The sequence below is a fragment of the Nannospalax galili genome, unplaced genomic scaffold, assembly GCF_000622305.1.
Source record: "Nannospalax galili isolate Female #2095 unplaced genomic scaffold, S.galili_v1.0 scaffold805, whole genome shotgun sequence".
Taxonomy (NCBI): domain Eukaryota; kingdom Metazoa; phylum Chordata; class Mammalia; order Rodentia; family Spalacidae; genus Nannospalax; species Nannospalax galili.
Genome location: NW_008353486.1, coordinates 332,678 through 355,579, shown reverse-complemented (window position 1 = coordinate 355,579; position 22,902 = coordinate 332,678). Strand labels below are relative to the sequence as shown.

At 37.5% G+C, this 22,902-nt stretch overlaps 1 protein-coding gene across 4 annotated transcripts in view; it reads left to right on the top strand.

The window, feature by feature from the left end:
* Positions 1-21,161, top strand: part of Wdpcp (WD repeat containing planar cell polarity effector) — a 370,658-nt gene extending 349,497 nt beyond the window's left edge. For all 4 annotated transcript variants that reach the window (XM_029554805.1, XM_029554808.1, XM_008850627.3 and 1 more), the window contains 3 exons: positions 9,994-10,073; positions 12,555-12,583; positions 20,855-21,161. In XM_029554805.1, coding sequence (XP_029410665.1) covers positions 9,994-10,073; positions 12,555-12,583; positions 20,855-20,905 — 160 coding nt within the window. In that variant the 3' untranslated portion in view covers positions 20,906-21,161. The remainder of the gene's footprint in view (positions 1-9,993; positions 10,074-12,554; positions 12,584-20,854) is intronic.
* Positions 21,162-22,902: the final 1,741 nt, after the last annotated feature.

Sequence of the window (22,902 nt, the reverse complement as noted above, 5' to 3'; positions counted from 1 at the left end):
GCATAGAAGTGGCATAGAAGCTGGGTGTGCTGGTGCAATACTGTAACCTTAGCACTCAGGAAAGAGACACACCTTCACCATCAACTGCTCAAGCAGAAAAGTGGGGGAGGGGGGTTAAAACTTGAATGACAAGGTGTCATCCACACGAAGACGTAATGAGGTGAAAGAGCATTCAAAGAGAGGAAATTATGCTGTAACCCAAGGACTGGAATAAATTTGAGAGATTCAGGTGACGCAAAGCCAGTGTATGCAGGGAGAGGAGACATTGGGAGGACTTGAGGAGAGGCCTTCATTCTAATTGCAGTGAGAAGCCATTGTAGGACAGTAGAGCATATGGTAGGCAGGGTGGCCTCCCAGTTTCCCAAAAGTGCTCATATCCTCATCTCTAGAACTTGTGAATATGTGAAATTACATGGCAGAGGGAAACTAAAGTAGCAGATAGGATTAAGGTTGTAAACCATATGACTTTAGAATAGGATGATTTTTCAAGTAGACCTAACATAATCTTTAAATATAGAGAGGAGAGGGGTCAGTGTCAGAGGAATTCAGGTGTGAGACCTCAGCTCATTGCTGCTTTTTAAAGTGGAGGAAGCAGGGGCTGGAGAGATTGCTCAGTGGTTAAGAGCACTGGCTGCTCTTGCAGAGGACCTGGGTTCAATTCCCAGCGAACAGCCATCTGTAACGCCAGCTCCAGGGGAATCTGACACTCTCTTCTGACCTCTGCAGACATTGCACTCAGTCCATGAATCAAAGAATACAAGTTTCTAGTTTCATTTTTATTGCTGTGATAACATATCTTGACAAAAAGTAGCTTAAAGGAAAAAGAATTGTTTGGCTTATAGTTCCAGGTTACAGTCATCATTGTGGGGAAGTCAAGGCAGGAACTTGAAGCAGCTGGTCACATTCATAGAGAATGTATGTATGCATGCTTACTGCTCAGCTCACTTTCTCTACTCTCACCAAATTTGGGACCCGAACCCAGGGAATAGTGCTACTCATTTTTAGACTGGATCTTCCCACATCAGTTAACATAATCAAGGCAATCCCCCAAAGACATGCCCACAGGCCAACCTGATCTAGAAATCCGTCACTGAGATTCTCTTCCCAGGTGATTCCAGGTTGTCTAATGGACAATCAAAACTAACCCCAACAGGCTATCTGCAGGATCCTCAAAGAGATGTGAAGTAAGCTGATCATTGTACAAAAGAGGGAGGAGCTTTCACATTAAAGCATTTGCATGTAAATGAGTTTTTCTAATTCACCATTATGTGAATTGACTTAACACTTTTGGAAGACTTTTATACATTTCCCCTTTTGAAAGAGGGTCTCATGGTGTAACCCGGCTAGCCTGGAACTCTCCACATATACCATGCTGGCCTCTGACTTACAGAGATCCGCCTACCTCTGTCTCTCAAGTGCTAGGATTAAAGGTGTGTATCACCACACCTGGCTCGATTTTTATACTTTTAATATTAATTAATAGCTAATTAATCATTTTTTCTGACCTTGCTGAGGCTTTATGTGTCATTAATATCATTATTCAGCTTATTGGTTTTTCATAACTATATAAATATGCAACTGAAACCACAGTTTTGAAGGGAAAAGTCATATGGAGTGAAAAGGGCAGTGTATAAATGATGCAAGGGCTAACTAAAAACACCTGCCTTTGGATTTGGTACCACCCTAGACTAGCTAAATTCCAAGTAAGTCAACTTTTCCATTTGCCTTGGTTTTCTCATTTGGGTTAGATTATCCCTTCAAGACCTAAAATCCTTTGTTGTACAGCAAATAAACCTTTGTACTTGCAGCAAATTCATCTACCCTGATATTTACACTTACAGATTCATTATAATGCTGGCTAATTTATTTCTATTTCTCATACTCAAAACATATGAAATACTATTTTATTAAAAGTTAAATTTTGACTTGATTGATTTTATTGACTCATAGCTAAGAAAGTTTCCTTTAAGTTGGAACAAACAGAAAATACCCATTTATTCAGAATCCACCATATGCCTGGAAACAATATAACCAAGGAAATTTTTCAGTGTTTACAAAACAAAGAAATTGTCATCAGAACGCCTGCCAGTGGACTTACCAGAAAAAAAAATACAGCCTATAATTCATGAAGATCGGCTCAAAACAAGCTGCCCTGCCAGCAGAGAATCTGACAATTATTCTGTTGTCTAATTTGGCTCAGCCTAAGTTGACCTTGTTTATCCGTCTCAGTCTTTTCATTCTTGCTAACTTGGCATGGAAGGAGAACATATGGCATCTGTCTACAAAGTCCATTTTTGCATCTTAAACCAAAATAAATGTAGACTATACTGAGCATTTCCAGCCGCTGAGCTTTAAGGTAGCTTCTGTGCGTATTACAGACCTGGTTAGGTCATAGTATGCCCACTAAGTGCTCTATATAAAACTAGAAATTCCCTAGAGATATATTTTTCTAAGCTTGCTATATGACTAAAGGTAGCCAATTTTAAACATGATTCCAAAAGTACAGATAATCATGAGCCCTTTTAAAACAAAAATGAAAATGTATCAGCAATTTGGCAACCAAAAATATTTACAGGTTTTCACTGACCCTAAGGTAATATTTAAGAAAGCTGTTCAAGAGCACTTGTGACAACATGCACAAGACCTGAATAAGACCAAGCCAGACAAAATCCCAGCATGAATGGGGAGGTGGGCAAGAAGCCCCAGCCCTAGCTGAGCAACTACTGGCAACTGACAGCTGCGAGGAGACAGAGAGTCCGTTCTCTCTCAGGGTGTGATGCCTAGTAGGTTGACCATGCTCCAAGGGATGGACTCACCCCCAAGAGCATTTGGAAAATATATTAGACTTGTTAGGCCTTGAAAAATAATAATAGAAAACATGAAGTTGGGGAGGTAGTAAGGTGAGGGGGGCTGAATGTGATCAAAATACATTCTGTGAAATTCTCAAAGAATCAATAAAAATACGTGAAAGAAAGGAAAGGAAACAAGAAAGGAAAAGAAAGCTGTTCTGGATTTTGTGAAAATCAAATGCGGTGACTGACACTTCTGATTCCAACATCTGGGAGGCAGAGGCATCAGGATAACTGCACAATTGAGGCCAGCCAGTCCACATACTGAGACCTATCAAACATTCAGAAAAAGGGCTAGAGAGATGGCTCAGAAGTAAAGGCACTGGCCACCGACTTGACAACCTGAGTTCAACCCCCACTCTCATGGTAGGAGAGGACCGACTAAGCAAAGTTGTCCTCTGACCTCCAGGTATACATCAGGGCATCAAGTGTGTGTGTGTGTGTGTGTGTGTGTGTGTGTGTGTGTGTGTGTAGTAAATCCTCAGGAAAATCTTCCAAATGGAGCCAGAGATACTCTGTCACTATCATGCAATACTTTTCCATACAGACCTTATTTAGTATCTATTGGTTTAATGTAGATCAAGCTTTGTACATTTGGGACTAAGACTGATCACTGGAATTCTCCATTATGAAGTTCCCTATCAACCTTTTTTTAACCCATGTTTTGGAACTGATTGATGAATTGTGCTTGGATTGTCATTTTATTAGAGATTGTGAAATGATAACTTCCTGATTCTGTCATTCTGCCTGCATTTGTAAGCTGGAATTCTATAAAGAAAAGGTTCCCTTATCAAAACTATTCAGTCACCTTGAAAGGCAGAATAAATACTTGGTAATTTATTTTGATTTATCAATTTTAAGGGTAATAAATTAACCTACCACCTAGCCAATGGTGACCACTATTTGGGAGGACAGAGGAAGGGGAGGATTTTAAATGATATGGTTCAGTTCATTGTGATCAATAATCTTTCCAGTGGACAAATTTTGTAAATCAGTATAATGTTTTGAAAAAGTAATTTTAGTAGCATTATCAAAAGCCCAAAAATGTGATAACTTTAAATTTCAGTCTTGTAGTATATATGTTGAAATGTCCATCACATTGTTAGTATAAAAGTAAACAACCTAAATATGTCTTTGGGGAATTTCCAAGTAAATGATAATATATCCAAATAGTAGATCCCATATGGCCACTTAAAACCACAACCATCAGTTTCTGGTTCCAGGTGAAATGGAGTAAGCACTCCTTCCTGCCCCTCTTGCTGAAAGCATCTAAAAATCCCAGAGAGCATGCAGCAACAGCTATCTGAGAGTCCTCGGATGTAAGTAGTAGCAGATGGAGTGAGGGAAAAGACCAGAATTTAAGTCTTTCTAAACCTATGGTAGTTTAAATAAAAAATTATCCCACCACCAGCAGCATACATATCCTTTTCAAATTTGAATAAACGTTCACTCAGTATTGAAGGTCATAGACAAATGTATATGATGTGTCCCTGCTTCTCACGGAATTAAAGTGGGGTCAGTACCAAAAAAAACAGGAGAACTCGCCAAGCCCTTACAATTTAAAAACACACTTCTAATTAATCCATAAGTCAAAAAGGCATATAAAATGTGTGGGATGTTCCTCAAATACTGCTTAGTAGAAATTTTATTCTGTTAAATGCAAATATTAAGAATAAGAAATGTTTTCATCAACAATCTGAATTTCCACGATGAGAAACCACTAAAAGAAAAATAAATTAAACTTGAGGCAGGCAAGGAAATAGTGAAGATAAGGGTGTGTTGAGCCACGTATGCTAGTGAATGACTGAAACGCAGCATTGAAGGCTGGAGGACGCTAGTTCAAGGTCAGGCTGGGCTACAAAGTAAGACTGTGTTTCAAGACAAAATAAATGTAACAATGAAAAAGAAATTCTGAAAAGAGCATGCCCAGAGCTAGATTTTACCAAAATCTAGGAGTAAAATTACCATCACTTATATAAAATCTCTATCTGAAAATATAAGATAAAGCAACTTATCCTAACTTACATTCTGAGGCTACCATCACAAAACAGAGTGCAATTACATAAAAACACAGAATAATAGCTCTCATAAATTTATAAATAAAAAATCAGCAACAAAAGATTAACAATAAAGATAGACACTCCTAATTCAAAAATTCCAAACTCTGAAATATTCTCAAGTCCAAAACATTTTGAAGGCCCAAATTAGAAGATTTTACAGTTGACCTTATGTGACAAGTCATAGTCATAACACAAGCACACTAAAAAAATGTATAAAATTACCTTCTGGCTATGAGTACAAGATATATACATCCATATATAGATATATCCATATATTTCTATATATGGAACATAAATAAAATTTTTTAGCCTTGGGTCCCTTCCCTAAGATTTCATTATATGCACATAAATATTTCCAATATTTAAAAATCCCAAATCAGGAATACTTCTAACCCCAAGCCTTTTAGATAAACACTATTCAACCTGTGTATAAAGAATAATGTACTACAAATCAACTGGAATTTATTTTGGGAACTCAAGGGTCATTCAATATTCAAAAATTAATCAAGGACTAGAGAGATGACTCAGTGATCAAGAGCACTGGCTGCTCTTGCAGAAGACCTGGGTTCAAATCCCAGCACCCACATGGCAGCTATCAACCGTCCATAACTGCAGTTCCAGGGGATCCGACGCCATCTTCTGTCTTCTGCAGGCACTGCATGACACGGGTACACTTACATATGTGCAGGCATAACACTCATACACACAAAATAAAAATTAATTAATTTTTTAAAATCCATGAAAGTAATTCACTGAATTAGCAGTCTGAAGGAAAATCAGCTAATCAAATCGGCTAGACCACAAAGAATATTTGGCAAAAGTTAATTGTCCATACATGCTTTAAAAAAGAAGCTGGGGGGTAGTGAAGACGTGGCTCAGCATTAAGAGCACATGCTGCTCTTGCACAGAACCCAAGTTCAATTCCAAGCACCCACATCAGGTGGCCCACAACCTCCTCTAACTCCAGCTTCAGGGGCTCCAACACCTCTGGCCCCCAAGGGCACCTGTGCTCACATGTACATACTCACATACAGACACGTATACATAATTAAAAATAATAAAAATATATCTTTTAGGAAATAAACTCAGAAAACAAGAGTAGAGTTTCTTTACCTTTACAGAGCCTTTCTAAAACAAAACAAAAGCAAAAATCAGCACTAATATATTTCACAGAAAAGCCCAGTAGTTTCTTCCTGAAATTAGAAACACAGTAGATGCCTACTTTTCTCACACTTACTGAACAGTGTACTGATAATTTTAGCCAATACAATAAGACAAGAAAGCTGGGTGTGGTGATTCATGCCTTTAATCCCAGTACTAGGTAGGCAGAGGCAGGTGGACCTCTGTAGATCAAAGCCAGCCTGGTCTACATAGCAAGTTCCAGCCATCTGGGGCTATAGGGAGACCCTGACTCAAAAATAAAAAGACAAGAAAAACAAATATACAGCTTGGCAATGAAGAAATGAAACCATCCCTGCCTGCAAACAAAATAGTAGTCAACATAGCATATCCCAAGGAATCTACAAAACACTCCAAGGATCAATGAGTTTTGTAAGGTCATAAGACATCAACTAATTACCTGTATTTCTATATACTAGTGATGTATAATTGAAAACAATGAAAAATTGTTATTGTTCAAAAATAAATGAAATGCTTAGGTATATATTTAACCAAACTCATACAGAATCGGAGTGCTGAGAACTAAAAACACTACTGAAGAAACCAAAGAAAATCAGAATAAATGGACAGGCACATGATAGTTATGGATTAGAAGATTTAGCATACTGAAGATCTTGTGATCAATCTGAAATGTTAATGCAGTTCTAAAGTTAAAAATCCAAGAATGTTCTGCTTTTAGATATAGGCAAACTGATTCTAAAATTTATGTGGAAATGCAAAGAAACTATAATAGCAAACATATTTTGAAAACAAATAATGTTGTAATAAACACATGTGATTTTAGGACTTTTTCTAAAAACAGATATTGGCAGACAGTTTTGGTAAGGGACCATTTAGTAAGGTTTTTAAGTTTTACTGGTCATATGATCTGTGTTACATTTAGCTGACATTGCAGTGAGAACATGCAGCCATATACATGCAGATGTGTAAATGAATGGGTATGGGTGTGTTCCGATAAAACTTTATTTACAAAAATATATGTGACTTATATTTGTCCTATGGACTGTGGCTCACCTTCCTTCCTCTACAGCTGTACTAATAAAATTAATGGTATTAGTAAAAGATAGATCAATACATACATACATACATACATACATACATTGATGAAACAGAAATCAGGAGTATATTCATATAAATATTTTCAACTGATTTTTCAACATATTGAAACAACACAATATTGAATCTCAACCTAAACTGTACGACTAACTTATTCCACAGAATTAATGTAATCCAGCCATGGTGTTCAAGATAGGGAGAGAGAAAGGGAGAAGGGGAGTGATAGGACATGGAAGGGGAAGAGAGGCGGGAGAAAGGGAGGGGAACCCCTCAATTCTTCTCTGATCTAAATATAAAATGTAAGGGCTAGAGAAACGGCTCAGTGGTTTAGAGCACTGACTGCTCTTGCAGAGAACCCAGGTTTGGTTCCCGGCACCCACATAGCAGCTGACAACTCTCAGTATCAAGCTCCAGGGGATCCCGCACCCTCTGTTGCCCTCCACAGACTTACATGCAGGTAAAACATGCACATAAATAAATAAATAAATAAATAAATAAATAAATACCTTTTAAATTAAGTGTAAATGTATCAAATTTCCAGAAGAAAGCAGGTAATGAATTCTCAGACCAGACACTAAAACTTTTCAGAAAGCATTTCAGAAGGAGGGATAACCTGACCTCATCAACTTTGGTTCTTCGAAAATCCCTGTCAGAAGCATTAAAACACAAGCTACATGTTGGGAGCTATTTGCATATCATATATCAGTAAATGATTAGAATCCAGAATATACAAGCGACTCTGAAAGCTCAACAATTCAGAAGAAAAACACAATTAGAATGGTTAAAAGACCTGCACAGACGCTTTCCATAAGGAGACATACAAATGGCAGATAAGCATAGGGAAAAGCATTTGACACCGAACATTCTGGAGGAGTGCTCGGTATCACAGAGTTCGGCATGTCTCCTACATAATGTAAGAATGAAAACATATTCATACAAGAGCTTATACATGAATGTATATAACAGTTTTATTCATAATTTTTAAAATATGTAAGATAGCTCTCCTTCAGCAAGTGACTAGATTGGTGTGTCTATGCAATGGTATACTGCTCAGAAATAGAAAAAAATGAACTGTTGGCACACTTAACACCCTAGACAACTACCGACAGAAAGCATTTTAATGAGTCCCAAAAGATTATGCTACATGATTCCAACTACATGACATTCTTGAGCTCAAAACTATAGTGTTGTGAAGGAAAAAATTCACTGGTGGCTAGGAATTATGGTTAGAAGTGGCTATAACCTGTTACATATTGAAACTGCTCCATATGCTTATTATGGTGGTGATAATATGCAGCTGGACATTTGTTAAAGCACATACAATCATTTAAACTATGGTTATATAACAAGTGAAAGATGGTAACAGAAAATTTTATAAGACAGAATGAGCTTAGCTTTATTTTAAAAATCCATAGTAATAAATAAAGGAGAACTCTAGATACTCAGATTATATTACTATGCTCTTTCTTTTTTTGTATGTTAATGGTAGATTATTTTTAAAACTAGAAAGATAAAATTTATATAACATAAAATTTTTAATTCACCAGGTTGGTGGCACACGCCTTTAGTCCCAGCACTCAGAGGCAGAGGCAGGTGGATCTCTGTGAGTTCAAGGCCAGCCTGGTCTACATAGTGAGTTCTAGGTCAGCTGGGGCTACAGGGAGACCCTGTCTCAAAAAGACAAAAAAAAATTAATTCATTTTAATTTCCTAATACCCAAGAGTTCAGAGAATCACATTTTAAAATGTGTGTAAAATACAATTTTACAGATCACATGTGTAAAATATTGCATATTACACTTGACTTTAAAAACAGACTTGGCAAAAACCTATAATCCCAGTTACTTAGAAGGATGAGGCAAAAGGATGCAACTTCAGGATCTGTCTAGGCTACAGAGAGGATTCAGGGCCAGCCTTGGCAGCTTAGTAAGACCTTGTCTCAAAATAGAGTTAGGCATGTAGTTCAGTGGTAGAAGCCTAGAATGTGCAAGGCCCAGTAACACCCAATATAATACCCACACACACATACAGACATACACATACATATTGAATTTACATACTCCTCAAAATGTTCTTTAAGATATTTAATGTCAGGATGGCTGAGAGGTCCTCCTACCATACCAAGGAACAAAAGTGTGTTCTTTATGGAAACTGCAACATCACCGTTAAGTCAAACAGGCCAGACTTAGAAAGACAGATAGTCCAAGTTTGCTTTCATATATGGAATCTAGATCATTTTTAAAAGACAGGAAAGGGGGGATTATTTGTAAAGATGGAGGGAGCCATAAGAGGGAAGAGGAACAGGGAGGTAACAGGGAGGTTGAATATTACCAAAATATATTCTGCATATAAATCAGAGGCTAGGGCTCAGTGGTAGAGTACTTGCCCACCAAGCACAAGGCCCTGAGTTTTATCCCCAGAGCAGCAAAAACAGCTCATTACAAGTAAAATTCTTAAGCTGGTCATGGTGGACACACCTTTGATCCCAGCACTTGGAAAGCAGAGGCAGGTGGATCCCTGTGAATTCCAGGCCAGCCTGGTCTACATAGCAAGTTCCAGGCCAGCTGGGGCTAAAGAGAGACCCTATCTGAAAAAGACTTTGAAAAAATAGTTTAAAATTTTTTTAATTTCTAAAGGTGTCTTTTCTTGTTTTAATATAATGGTATTAAAATGATTATATTGTTGAAAGTTTTCAGGGAAATTTTGTAAATTTATGTTTTTAGAAACCTCAGAAGTTTGAAATACATTGACTATACTAAACATGAATATAGAGTTATTTCTGTAACATATCTAACCTTATTTTTCCTTTGTTAATCCTTTTTCCAATTAAACAAACCTCATCTACTCCAGATCAGCGGTTGAGAACAGGATGGAACAAGAAGCAAGCATCTGTGCTGGCTCCTTGGTGACTGACACCTGTGATGCAGAAGGTACTGATGTTCCAGGTCCCTACAACATTTAAGTGTAGTGGAAGCTTGATGTGGTGGTGCTGGCCTTTAATTCCAGCCCTCAGAAGGCAAAGGCAGGCTGATCGAGGCCAGCCTGGTCCACACAATAGTGACTTCCAGGCAAGCTGGGGCTAGGGAGACCCTGTCAAAAAAAAAAAAAAAGTGTAGTGGAGAACGATGCAATGATTTTAAGAGCTTTCTGTAAATTAATAATGGGAAAAGCCTGAGCATTTCTGATGAGTATAAGACTGCTCTTGGCTGTTATAATATAAAATGCCAAATTATCTAATGATAACTAACGCTAGATTTTAATAACCATACAAAGAAACACAGATACATTTGGAGAGCCTGCTAAAATGTGATTCCATTCCAATAGGCCTAGAGTGGGACCCATGATTATGCATTTCTAGCATATATGGAATCTAGATCATTTTTAAAAGACAGGAAAGGGGGATTATTTGTAAAGATGGATGGATCCATAGGAGGGAAGAGGAACAGGGAGGTAACAGGGAGGTTGAATATTACCAAAATATATTCTGCATATAAATCAGAGTCTAGGGCTCAGTGGTAGAGTACTTGCCCACGTATGCTGTGGGCCTGGCATTCACACTTGGAGTAGAGGGGCTCTGAGGATCCTGGGGAAAGTGGCATGGTTCTTGTTCTATTCAGTAGGAAAGTAAGCACTATAACAAGAGCAGCCAAGTTGACAGCTCCTACAAGTGGTACGAAAAGGGGCGTGACGTGGTAGCAGAGCCACCACTGACAACCAGGACGGCGGTGAACAGGTGGCCTTCGAGAATAAGCAGGAGCTCACCCTGCAAAATGATGACAGAAGCAATCTGAGGGATGAAAAGCCAAACTTACATGTAGATGACTGCTGGGTGACAAGAGTACTCAGCATTTCCTTGTCCTCACCACACTTTCCCATAAAGGTGACCCACTCATTTTGTCTTGGTCTTTCTGTTGCAGTAATAAAGTACCTGACCCTGGGTAACTTTTAAAGGAAAAAAAATGTATTTAAATCACATTTCAAGAAGACAGAAGTCTAAGATCTGGCAGCTTCAAGGGGGAAACATGTTTATAACAGTCTACTCTTTTTTAAAAATAATAATCTTTTTAAAAATACTTTATTATTTTTATTTTATATCTATGCGTGTATTGCCTGCATGTGTGTAAGTGTACCTGTGCCATGCAATACCCATGGAGGACAAAAGAGGGCATCAGATCCTCTGGAGCTGGAGTTGTGGACAGTTGTTAGCTGCCATGTGGGTACTGGGATTTGAACCCAGGTATTCTGCAAGAATAACTAGTGTTCTTAACCACTGAGCCATCTCTCCAGTCCCATAACAGTTTACTCTTATAACCAATCATTCCCTCAAAAACCATGAATCCCTATTAATGGCCTAATTACATCCTAAATTTGCCATTAATTGCCACTTCCCATCCCTGTTACACTGAATAACAAATTTCAACATGAATTCAAATCATAGTAACTTGTCTTTGAGACTTTGGAATATTATATATAATGCTAAAGTGTTACAGAAATTATAAACTACATCAACAAAACATCCTAAGCTATAGACCCCAAAAGGCAAGTAATCTGGAGTTTATGACAAACAAGCAGCATGTATATTTATAGAAATACAATCATCCTCAAGCATTGCTGGTGTTCAGACTACAAAAGAACTGAATAAGGTGCTGTTTATAAACTTCAGTAAATGTATAATCTCCTCAGGAAGGGCACCTTAATAAAGGAAGTGAATGTTGGTATAGACCTACTACCAAATGAATAGTACAGATGCGCCTGAGTCCTTCGAGAGAGATGGAACTGGCATTTCTAAAGATCAACAATTATACTCAATTCAGTGTCTCCAGGATGAGAATATTTAAATTAATTCTCACCTAATATCTGTTAATCATGAGAAGTTAGACAGTGCTGACAAGACTTTTCTCATAGCTTATAAATGTAAGTGATGCTCCTTTTTAAAGCACTGCCTTAATGCAGTAGGGTCGGTAGTACAGGCAGATAACTCACTAACCAGTTGCAGCTTTCTTTCTCATTGAGGAAAAAGAAGCAACCTCTCTGCCCAGCTTTGCAGGCAACCATCACTACCAAGCCAGAGCTACTGGAGTTCAAGTGAGACTTGCTTGCATGCTACAAAGATAACACTGCCAGAGAAGAAAAGCATGACATTATCCACATACTTCAATGTAGATATTGGCCTTAATGTGTGTATGAGAGTCATCACAGTCCAGAGAGCTGAGCATGACCCCATGGAACCATTCCCTAACAATCAGCTCCTTCATACCACTTAAAGTCTGATTATAACTGTCTATAAAGCTTTTAATACTTTCATTTATTTATGATTAAGTATTACTCTTTTAGTGGAAAAAATGTATTAATCTTCATTAAGGTCCTTTATTAGATCTTAAGACCACTCATGTTGGGATCTTTTATTTTAGGAGAACTGAAAGAAGACTGCAGAGGACAGGTAAAACATTTTCTCTATTATGTGACATTCATATTCTATCAGGAAAACGTGTCTTAACTCAGGAAATGCTGTCTATTGGTGTACATTAACTAGAGTATACTAATAGCTTTTAGGTAACTATTAAGGTTTTTTATTTTAATAAAACTCTATCAAAAAGCCATTGGGAGTTGCAAATGGATGGAGTTGGGTGCTGAATATAGAACTAGCAATCCATGTTCACCATGTAATATTAAAAGAAATGCATGTAAAATATCACCTCTGACAAGTGGTCCTAGACTCCTCTCCATCCTGTCTCTGACATCACATCTAAATCATTTTGAGAGGAAATATTAGTGCCATTGCACAAATTTCAAAAAAGTTTAGTGTAAGAAAAATTCGCATGCTCTTATGAACAGCCCACAAAAGGTTATCATGTATTGATTCATTGTAAGACTTAATTATGAATGATGGTTGCACAATTACTAGCATAATTTTACACAAATCATTTCCCCTCTTTAAGCCTGAAGTTCTTCATTTGTAAAATAGATACAATTCCACATGCCCCATAGGATTTTTATGAAACTCTTTTGATAGGGACTGTGCTGAATCTGTAGATTGCTTTTGGTAGGATGACCATTTTCATATTATTAATCCTACCAGTCTGAGAACATGGAATTTTTAATCTTATATTTCTTTTCTCATGTCTTAAAGTTTTCATTGTACAAGTCTTTCACTTCCATGGTTAGATTTATTCCAGGATTTCTTTTGAGCCTATAGTGAATGGGATTGTTTTCATTACTTCTTTCTTGGTATGTTTGTCCTTGGTATATAGGAAAGCTGTTCATTTTTGTGTGCTAATTTTGTACCCTGATACCTTGCTGAATGTGTCTGTCAGCTCTAGGAGTTTTCTGGTGGAGTCGGTCCTTAGAGTCTTTTATGTACACACTTATATGATCTGCAAATAAGGATACTTTGATTTATTCTTTTCCTATTTGCATATTTTACTTCCTTCACTTGTCTTTTTAAAACTTTTAAAATTAATTTATTTTTATCTCTATGAGTGTTTTGTCTGCATGTATGGGGGTGCACCACACGCATGCAGTGCCTGTAGAGACCAGAGAAGATGTTGGATCCCCTGGCCCATGTGGGTCCTGGGAATAAAATCTGGGTCTTGTGCAAGAGCAGTCAGTGCTCTTACCTCTGAGCCATCTCTCCAGCTCCTCTTTCACCTGTCTTATTGTCCTAGCTAAAACTTTAAGCATATATTGAACAGGAGTGGAGAGAATGGGCATCCTTTTCTTGTTCCTGATTTTAGTGGAAATCCCAATGCAATTCTTCACAGAAATTGATAAATAATTTTAAATGTCATATGGAAACACAAAAGGCTTAGGGTTTCCCAAACAATCGTGAACAATAAAAACACAGTTGGAAGTATCACCATCCCTGATTTCAAGTTACACTACAGAGCTATAGTAGTAAAAACAGCCTGGTACCAGCATAAAAGCAGACACCCTGATATAGATGCGAGAACTGAGAACCCACATACAAGCCCACACACTTCTACAGCCACTTAATTTTTGACAAGGCCAATAATACACATTGGAGAAAAGACAGCATATTCAACAAATGTGCTGGTCAAACTGGAGAGCTACATGTAGAAGAATAAAACTAGGTCCTATCTCTCACCCTGAGCAAAACTCAACTCCAAATGGACCAAGGACCTCACCATAAGACCTGATGTCGTGAATCTGACAGAGAAGAAAGTAGGGAATACACTGGAATTTATAGGCACAGGAAAGGATTTTCTGAACAGGACCCTGGCAGTGCAGGCATTAATGGGACCCCATGAAACTAAAAAGATGAGGTACAGAATGCAAAAAAAAAAAAAAAATCTTTACATTTGACAGAGGGTTAGTATCTAGAATATACAAAGAACTAAAAAAGCTAAACATCAAAAAACAAACAACCCAATTAAAAATCAGGGCAAAGAGCTAAACAGAAAGTTCTCAGAAGATGAAATGTAAATAGCTGAGAAATATTTTAGTTGAAATTCTTTTTAAGTTTTTCTCTATTTAACATCATGTTGGCTGAGAACTTGTTGTATATTGCCTTTATTATGTTGAAATATGTTCCGTATACCCCTACTGTCCCAAGGCCTTTTATCATGAAAGGATGTTGGATTTTTTTGTCAAAGGCCTTTTCTGCATCTAATGAAATGAGCATGTGGTTTCTTTCCTTGGGTTGCTTATGTGGTGGATTATGTTTATTGACTTACATATATTGAAACATTCCTACATTTCCGGGATGAAACTGAATCGATTATGGTAGACAGTCTTTTTGATGTGTTCTTGAATTCAGTTTCCAAGTATTTCATTGAGAATTCTTGTATCAGTGTTTATCAGAGAGATTGGCCTATAACTTTCTTGTTGTTGTTGGCCTTTACCTGGTTCTGGTATAGGATAATACTGGATTTATAAAGAGAATTTGGAAGTGTTTCTTCCTTTTCTGTTTTATGAAATAATTTGAGGAGTAGTGGTGTTAGATTTTTGTAGCTATGGTATGATTCTGCACTGAATTCATCTGGCCCTGGGCTTTTTTTAGTTGGGAGATTTTTAATTGTTGCCTCTATCTCATTTGTTGTTTTTTACTTCATCTTGCTTTAACTTTGGTAGGTCAGATACATCTAGAAATCTATTTACTTTAGATTTCCCAGTTTAGTGAAATATAGGTTTTTAAAGTATGTCTTTATGATTCTCTGAATTTCCTCAGTGTCTGTTGTAAATGTCTCCCATTTCATCTCTAATTTTTATTAAATTGTGTCTTCTCTCTTTCCTTTGGTTAACTTGGCTAAAGGCTTTGTCAGTCTTGTTAATCTTTATGAACAACCAACTTTTTGTTTCATTAATTCTTTGTATTTTTTGTGTTTGTTTCTATTTTATTAATTTCAGGCCCTAATTTTTATCATCCTTTCCTGTTTACTGTTTTGGGGGGTGGTGCATAGAACTGAAGGTTTTTAGGCACTGAGATGCATCCCTACGTGGGAGTGGTACAAAGATGTGCAGTCCTCAGGCAGCAGGGGTGGGGTCACCTATTGAGTTAATTGTTAAATATTCAAATAACAAAGTGGTCTGAAGAAACAGTTTCTCCCATAAATTCAAGAATGGAGGCTGTAGAACACTTGTTATTAACAAAACTAAAAGAAACTAAACATGATTTCAACTAGGGTTTTGAAAAAGACAAATCTTATTGGCATAGATGTTTCTAAATAAACTTAAGGAATTAAATGATAATTCAGTGAAGGCACTTCTGTAATGGTGAAATGACATATTCTAAGTACATTCCATTTGGTCAGTTTATTAACAGAATTTAGTAAGCCAAATAATTTATCTACTAACCTGTGTTTCATGAGTACCAAAAGCCTCAAACCAGATTTTGGCAAGTGATAGACTAGTCATCTCAGACTATACTTTGTAGGAAATACCAAACATCAAAATTCTACAATGTTTACTAAAAAGAAATCTGTAGAGCTGGGGATGCAGCTTAGCGCTGCAGTACTCTCCTAGTGTGTATGAGTATGAGGCCTTACATTCAACCCCCATAGCACACACGCACAAACACACACACACACAAACCAGACATGGCGGTGCGTGCCTCTAATCCTTAGACTTGGGAAATAGAGGCAAGAGGATCAAGATGCCTTGGCTATTTTGTGAGTTTGAGGCCAGTCTGGGCTATGTCAGATCTTGTCTCAAAAATAATAAATAAATAAACAAATAAATAAATAAATAAATAAATGGAAACCTCTACATTATACTAGTATTAAATCACAGAAATAAGCAGTCATAGTGATTTATCATTAATCACAATGTGAAGCATGTCATTTGTTGTATGTTTATAAAAACAAAGTGGAAAAAGAACTTCACAAAGAAGTAAGACATTAATTATTATCCAAATTAAGTACAGGACTTTCAACAAAACACTTTGCCTGTGTGAGAAAAGATTTGCTCATCTATAAAATCAAAGAGTTTCAAGTTAGAGAGTTTTAACGTTTCTTCTAGCTCTAAAACGGGCGCACTCATATGCAGGCAATACATGCACACACGTAAAATTAAAATAAAATATTTTAAAAATTCACGTTCTGGAAATTAATTATTACTAAATCAGAAACTTGATGAAACGCCATTAGTAACACAGAAGAAATCTAATGCAAAATCATGACAAGATCTTTCATAGGAAAAATCAACAGGTCAAAATCCAGTTTGTAGCAAAGCGACCCTTAACCTGCTGGTTGAATTTGCTCAGGAAGTTCTGGGTAGACCGTGAAGAAAGTGCCCTGGTGTCACCCAACATTAGGTACCAGCAATAGGGTGTGGTAATTCACTCAGCCATATGTAGAAATCAAATGAAGAACTGGCAAAAGCCTTTTGTTGCTGTAAATTACTACAGGAATTAGCATGACCTTCAGTCAAGGCTAAGCACAGTTTCAGCACACAATAAAATCTACATCAGTCTTCCTAGGATTGGCAACTTTCTGTTATCAAAGAAAATCACTTCCTCCCAAACTGGTAAAGAAGCAAAGCAAAACTGATACAGTGTTCATCAAGGGCTAAGCTTTCATCAGCCTTAATCTCATAATTCCATTTCTATAGGAAATATTTCTACAAGAAATAATCCTAAATACAGGGAAAATATTCATGCCTAAGAATGTTCATCACAGGGTTATTTATAAAAATAAATTAGAAGCAATGAAAGTTGAATTTTTAAAAAGGAATGGTTAAGTAAAGCTGTGATAATTTTTAATATTTTATTTATTTTTATTTTATGTGTATGAGTGTACTGCTTACATGTATGTGAGTGCACTTGTATCGTGCAGTGCCTTCAGCGGTCAGAAGAAGGCATTGGATCCCTGGAACGGTAGTTAGTGGGCAGTTCTTAGATGCAATTGTGGGTACTGGGAATTGAACGTGGATCCTCTGAGAGAACAGTCAGTGCTCTTAACCACTGAGCAATCTCTGCAGCCCTGTAAAGCTGTAATAGTTAATGGAATAAAACTTGGACATTAAAATCAAAGACTATGTAGGAGCATCAGAAGTGTTCAGATACCAGCTAAGGACATAGTTTAGTGGTAGAGTGCTTTTCTCGCAGGCACAAGGCCCTGAATTTTATCTCCAACACTGCCAAAAGAAGGGCTCAAATAGAGGCCATTGATGTATAATTATCTGCACATTTCATCTGCGGTTAAAATTATTTCGATTTATTTGCAATTGTTTTAATCATTTGTTAAAACATATATGGAAAGAATACTGGAGACAAATGCATGTTACCCAGTGTTACCGTGAGTCCATTTTCATATATCTCCATTTTCCAATTTTATTTACTGAATATTCTTTACTTTTATTATGTTAAATAATCAAATATAATCTTCAGAACATCTGCCTAAGGTAAATAGGGTGCCATTTAAGAAGTTCTAAAGTAAAGTTTTTAAAAACAAGATGGATTTAAAGCAAAAACTTCAAGGAAGAGTTTTGGTTTGGGTTTTTTGGGGTATTTTTGTTTTGTTTTTTGTTTTTGAGACAGATTCTCCCAGGAACTCACTACATAGACTATACTGGCCTAGATCGCACAGAGATATTCCTGCCTCTGCTGCCTGAGTGCTGGGATTAAAGGTGTGCACCACCTCACCTGGCTTAGGTTTTCGATTTTTCAGAATATGTTGGGATCACTGAAAAGAAGGGGGTGGGGTGCAGGGGATCTCAGAGAGAGAGGGAAGGAGGGAATAAAGGAGAAAAGAAAGGGGGCTGCAGAGACGGCTCGGCGGTTAGGAACACTGGTTGTTCTTGCAGAAGACCCGGGTTTGAATCCCAGCACCCACATGGCAGCTAACAACTGCCTGTAACTCCAGTTCCAGGGGATCCGACAGCCTCTTCTGACCTCCACAGGCATTGCATGACATGGGTGCACTTACCTACATGCAGGCAATACATACATACACATAAAATACAAATAATAAATAAAGTATTAAAAAAAAAAAAGAAGAAAGTGGGAAAGGGAGGGGAGAAAGAGAGTAGCTGAGCACCTGACATTGTTAGGTCAACAGCCTGGCTCCAGCAACCAAGAATATCCAGATGTTAGGGAAATAAAGTCACCGACCCAGGGTCTCTGCTGCTGTTAGTAAACAAGACCAAAACCTAACTCCAGATCTCCGAGGACCATTCCAGTGGTGTAAGACTCTGGTGCGGTGTTTGACAAGCCAGGAGTCAGAGTTTGTTTGGAAGTGATAGTGCTTATAATGTTTTGTTTTTAAACTGAATGTTACCTAAGCCGAGCGGCTTGTTAGTGCACACAGGCTGGGCTGTGCTGAACTGCAGTGTTAAATTATTCATCCTCTTGTTACCTGTTTTTCCAGGTTTTTGTTTTGTTTTGTTTTGTTTTTTAAACTTTATTTTTTTAATTTTATTATTTTTATTTTATGTGTATGCGTGTATTGCCTGCATGTAGATAAGTGCACCCATGTCATGCAATGCCCACAGAGGTCAGAAGAGGCTATCGGATCCCCTGGGACTGGAGTTATGGACAGTTGTTAGCTGCCATGTGGGTGCTGGGATTTGAACCCAGGTCTTCTGCAAGAACAACCAGTGTTCCTAACCGCTGAGCCATCTCTCCAGCCCCTTGTTTTGTATTTTAACTTTATGTATTTTAACATCCTCGGGCACATGCATACATATATACATACAAACATACATACAGACATACAAACTGAACATACACACATACATACACATACAAGCATGTTATTCTTACTTCTAGCTGCAGACCTGTTTTCTTTGAGATATGATTATCTCCAAGAGTATACATGCAAACTTTATGAAAGCTTCCCTTAGTAAAAAGACCTTTCATGATATAACTTAATCTCTCTCTCTTTCTCTCTCTCATTCATTCTACAACTAAGCTATACCCCAACCCCTAAATTACTTTTAAATATCCATACCTTAGAAGTTACCTCAGAATACATTATTTTCACCTATACGTTAAGAAAAATGTCTCTAGCTCTGAGATGAGATTGGAGTTCTGCTCTCCCTCCACTCGCTACCATCACCTTACCATTCCAACACCTGGTAGCCCACCTGTGGTCGCTGTTTTTCAAATACAATTGCTCATCTGTATCTTACCTTCAAGCATCCTTTAACTTCAAAATCTCATCCTAAAACCTTGTTGCTCTGTATCTAATACAGTTGGATGGTGGCAGGAGATGGTGTAAAACAGGAAAAGAAAACAAATGAAAGAAAGATGAAGGTCTCACACGTAATAAAAAGCCATATAATCTTCTATTTCATGGTCTGTTACCTCAAGAGTTACAATTAAATAAAAATAATTATAATCGAAGCAAGTTCAAAAACCTTGTTAGGGCGGCTGAAGAGATGGCTCAGCGGTTTAGAGCACTGGCTTCTCTGGCAGAGGACCCGAGTTTGACTCCCAGCACCCACATGGCATCTAAAAACTATCCTTAACTCCAATTCCAGGTGATCCGACCTGCCTCTACAGGACACACACACACACACACACACACACACACACACACGTACTTATAAACATGCAGACAGAACACTCATACATATAGTATAAAATAAAAATAAATTTTTAAATGTGTTAGGGTTTGTCAGGTGGCTTAGTGGATAAAGTGCTTGCCTGGAAAACATGAGGACTTGAGTTCAGATCCCCAAACACTGTAAAAATCAGGCAGCCATAGTGGCCACATGTAATCTTAAGACTCGGGAAGCAGAGGCAGGGATCCCAGAGCAAGCTGCCTAGATAACTGGTGAGGTCCGAGGTCAGTGAGAGACCCTGCCTCAAGAAATAAAAGTGGAGAGCAATTGAGGAAGACACCTGCTGTTAACTTCCAACCTCCAAATGCACACACATGTGCATGCACATGTATGCACAACTACATACATATGAGCCCATACACACAGGAACATGCATGCATGCATACCACACACACAGAGACACACCAAAAAAAAAAAGAACCACATGATTCTACCTAAAGGGTTCTGTAACATGTACTTCTTTGCCTTTTTATGTTTCACATGTTATTTCTGGAATAATTTTTTAAAATATCTATCAATTTTTAAATAACTAAATAAGGAAAATACGCAGTTCTATTGTTCACACAGGCTAGGCACAGTACATTTTTTCTTTCATTTTACTATTTTAAATGCTTATAAATAATAAAGATCTGTCATTGGTATTTTATCCTGTTTAACATATTTAATTATTTTTATCTGTTACTTGCAGGACACTGGAGATGGTGGCTCTCTCAGAATGGTTCACTTTGGTTTGGTGTAAATAATTAGAAACCTCAGAAAGAAACCTGCCTTTTGCACATGGCCTGATTCCTTAAAAGTCTTCACGTATGGACTTTAATAGATGGAAGGTATATATAGCACAGCATAACAATAAAAAAGTCATCCTAAATAGAAATCCTTAACCTACTTATGTTCAACAATGTATGCATTTTTTATTTATTATTTTTATGTGTATGTGTGTATTGCCTGCATGTAGGTAAGTGCACCCATGAATGCAATGCCTGTGGAGGCCAGAAGAGGGCATCAGATCCCCTGGAACTAGAGTTACAGACCGTTCTTAGCTGCCATATGGGTGTGGGGAACTGAGCCCGGGTCCTCTGCAAGAGCAGCCAGCACTCTTAACCACTGAGCTATCTTTCCAGCCCCCAGTGTATACATTTTTTAAATGTCTGAAATTATACATCATTTGGTGTTGCAGAAGTAGAACATTTAAATTTTGTTCTTCTGAGTCTTTTTAAATTTTCCTCCTCTTATTTACATTATTAATTCACATTACAAATAAAGTATTTCTTAAGCAAAAGTTTCAATCCAGAGCTATTATAAATAGATGGTTTTCCACCTCAGAGTATTGCAATGAGGAACTGACTGCCCCTTGCAACACAGAGATAGTGTCTCCCTATGGAGCTTACTGCCTGTTACATTTGAGCTCCATGAGCTTGGGCCTCCTCTCTGTTACATCTCAAAGACTGTGTGGCTATCACTGGCCCTTTCCATGGTGCTGCATGAAAATGTGGTTCAGGAAACATGAAAGAAATGCTGACACTTTGTCCACTGTGACTGTAACAAACTGCCCTTCATCTCTGACCCTAAAAGCCGCTACCAGTATCCATGAAACTACCATTCTAAAATGTGTTAGCCTGAAAGCAGGGCAAAATCTGACTCTTCCTCATTCTTGACACCCATTCATTAGCAGATAATCTTTATAATTGTAGATGTCTGTAATAACATCTTCTCGATAAAGTACACAAATTAAATTAAAATGTAAAGCTGAATCTTGTGTTTTGCTCATCTTTGCCTCCACCAGAAGATGACAGAAACAAGATAAGAGTCAAATTTTCAGTTTGTTTACTGGGCTGAGAAAGTTTTGGTAATTTATAATACATGAGCCACACTAAAGACGGGTTGAGTTACAATCTCACTATTCCTATCCATTTTCTCACAGATAATCAAAAGTTAGCTAATTTTTAAAGAAAAGGAATTGTATTATAAGATACAATTTTGTCAAAATGCCATCATTTCCTCTAGCTATTCTAGTAAAGTCATTCATACACATTTAGGCCATGTTTCCTGAGCTACTACTATACCCTTTGGTTTACTTGGCCACTATCTCCTGCAGCCTTGTGAGAGGCTGGCAGGAAGTTCAGTCCTGCTTTTAGATTCTATGTCAGGAGGTTCACACACTGTGCTAAAATGTAAACATTTAAATGAGACATTAAGAATGGTTATGGGTACATGTCTGCTTTTACAATCATGATAACTATTAACAATGACAAATTTTACCAATCACCTAAGTGAAAACTAAACACAACCAAATTCCCATGAGTTAAGATGCAGTGCCTTATTACTAGACTCTCTGCCAGGCTGAGGGTAGTGGTCTGACTGCATTTTGAGTAGCAGTGTCTACAGCTAAGCAGCCAGCACGGAGGCATATGACCAATCTCAGGCAACTTTAGCTTTGCACAACTGTATAAGCCAAGAGGACGAACTAATGATAATCTGGTTGCAAAGAGCAATTCTTGTGTATCATCCAAAGGGAACAAAAACCTGATTATGTAAAGAAACCAAGATTTAATATAAAGTCAGCAATCTTTTCCAGTAAACTCAATTCAACACTTAAACCTTTGGCCTATGTTTTTATAAGAAAAGAAAGCAAATGGAAGTCTCCTCCCGAGTGTCTCATTTTTACCTACTCTAAAATTCTCATATCTGAAATAATTTCACAATAATTTCCATTTGTTAAGTAGTGCCCTATTAGTA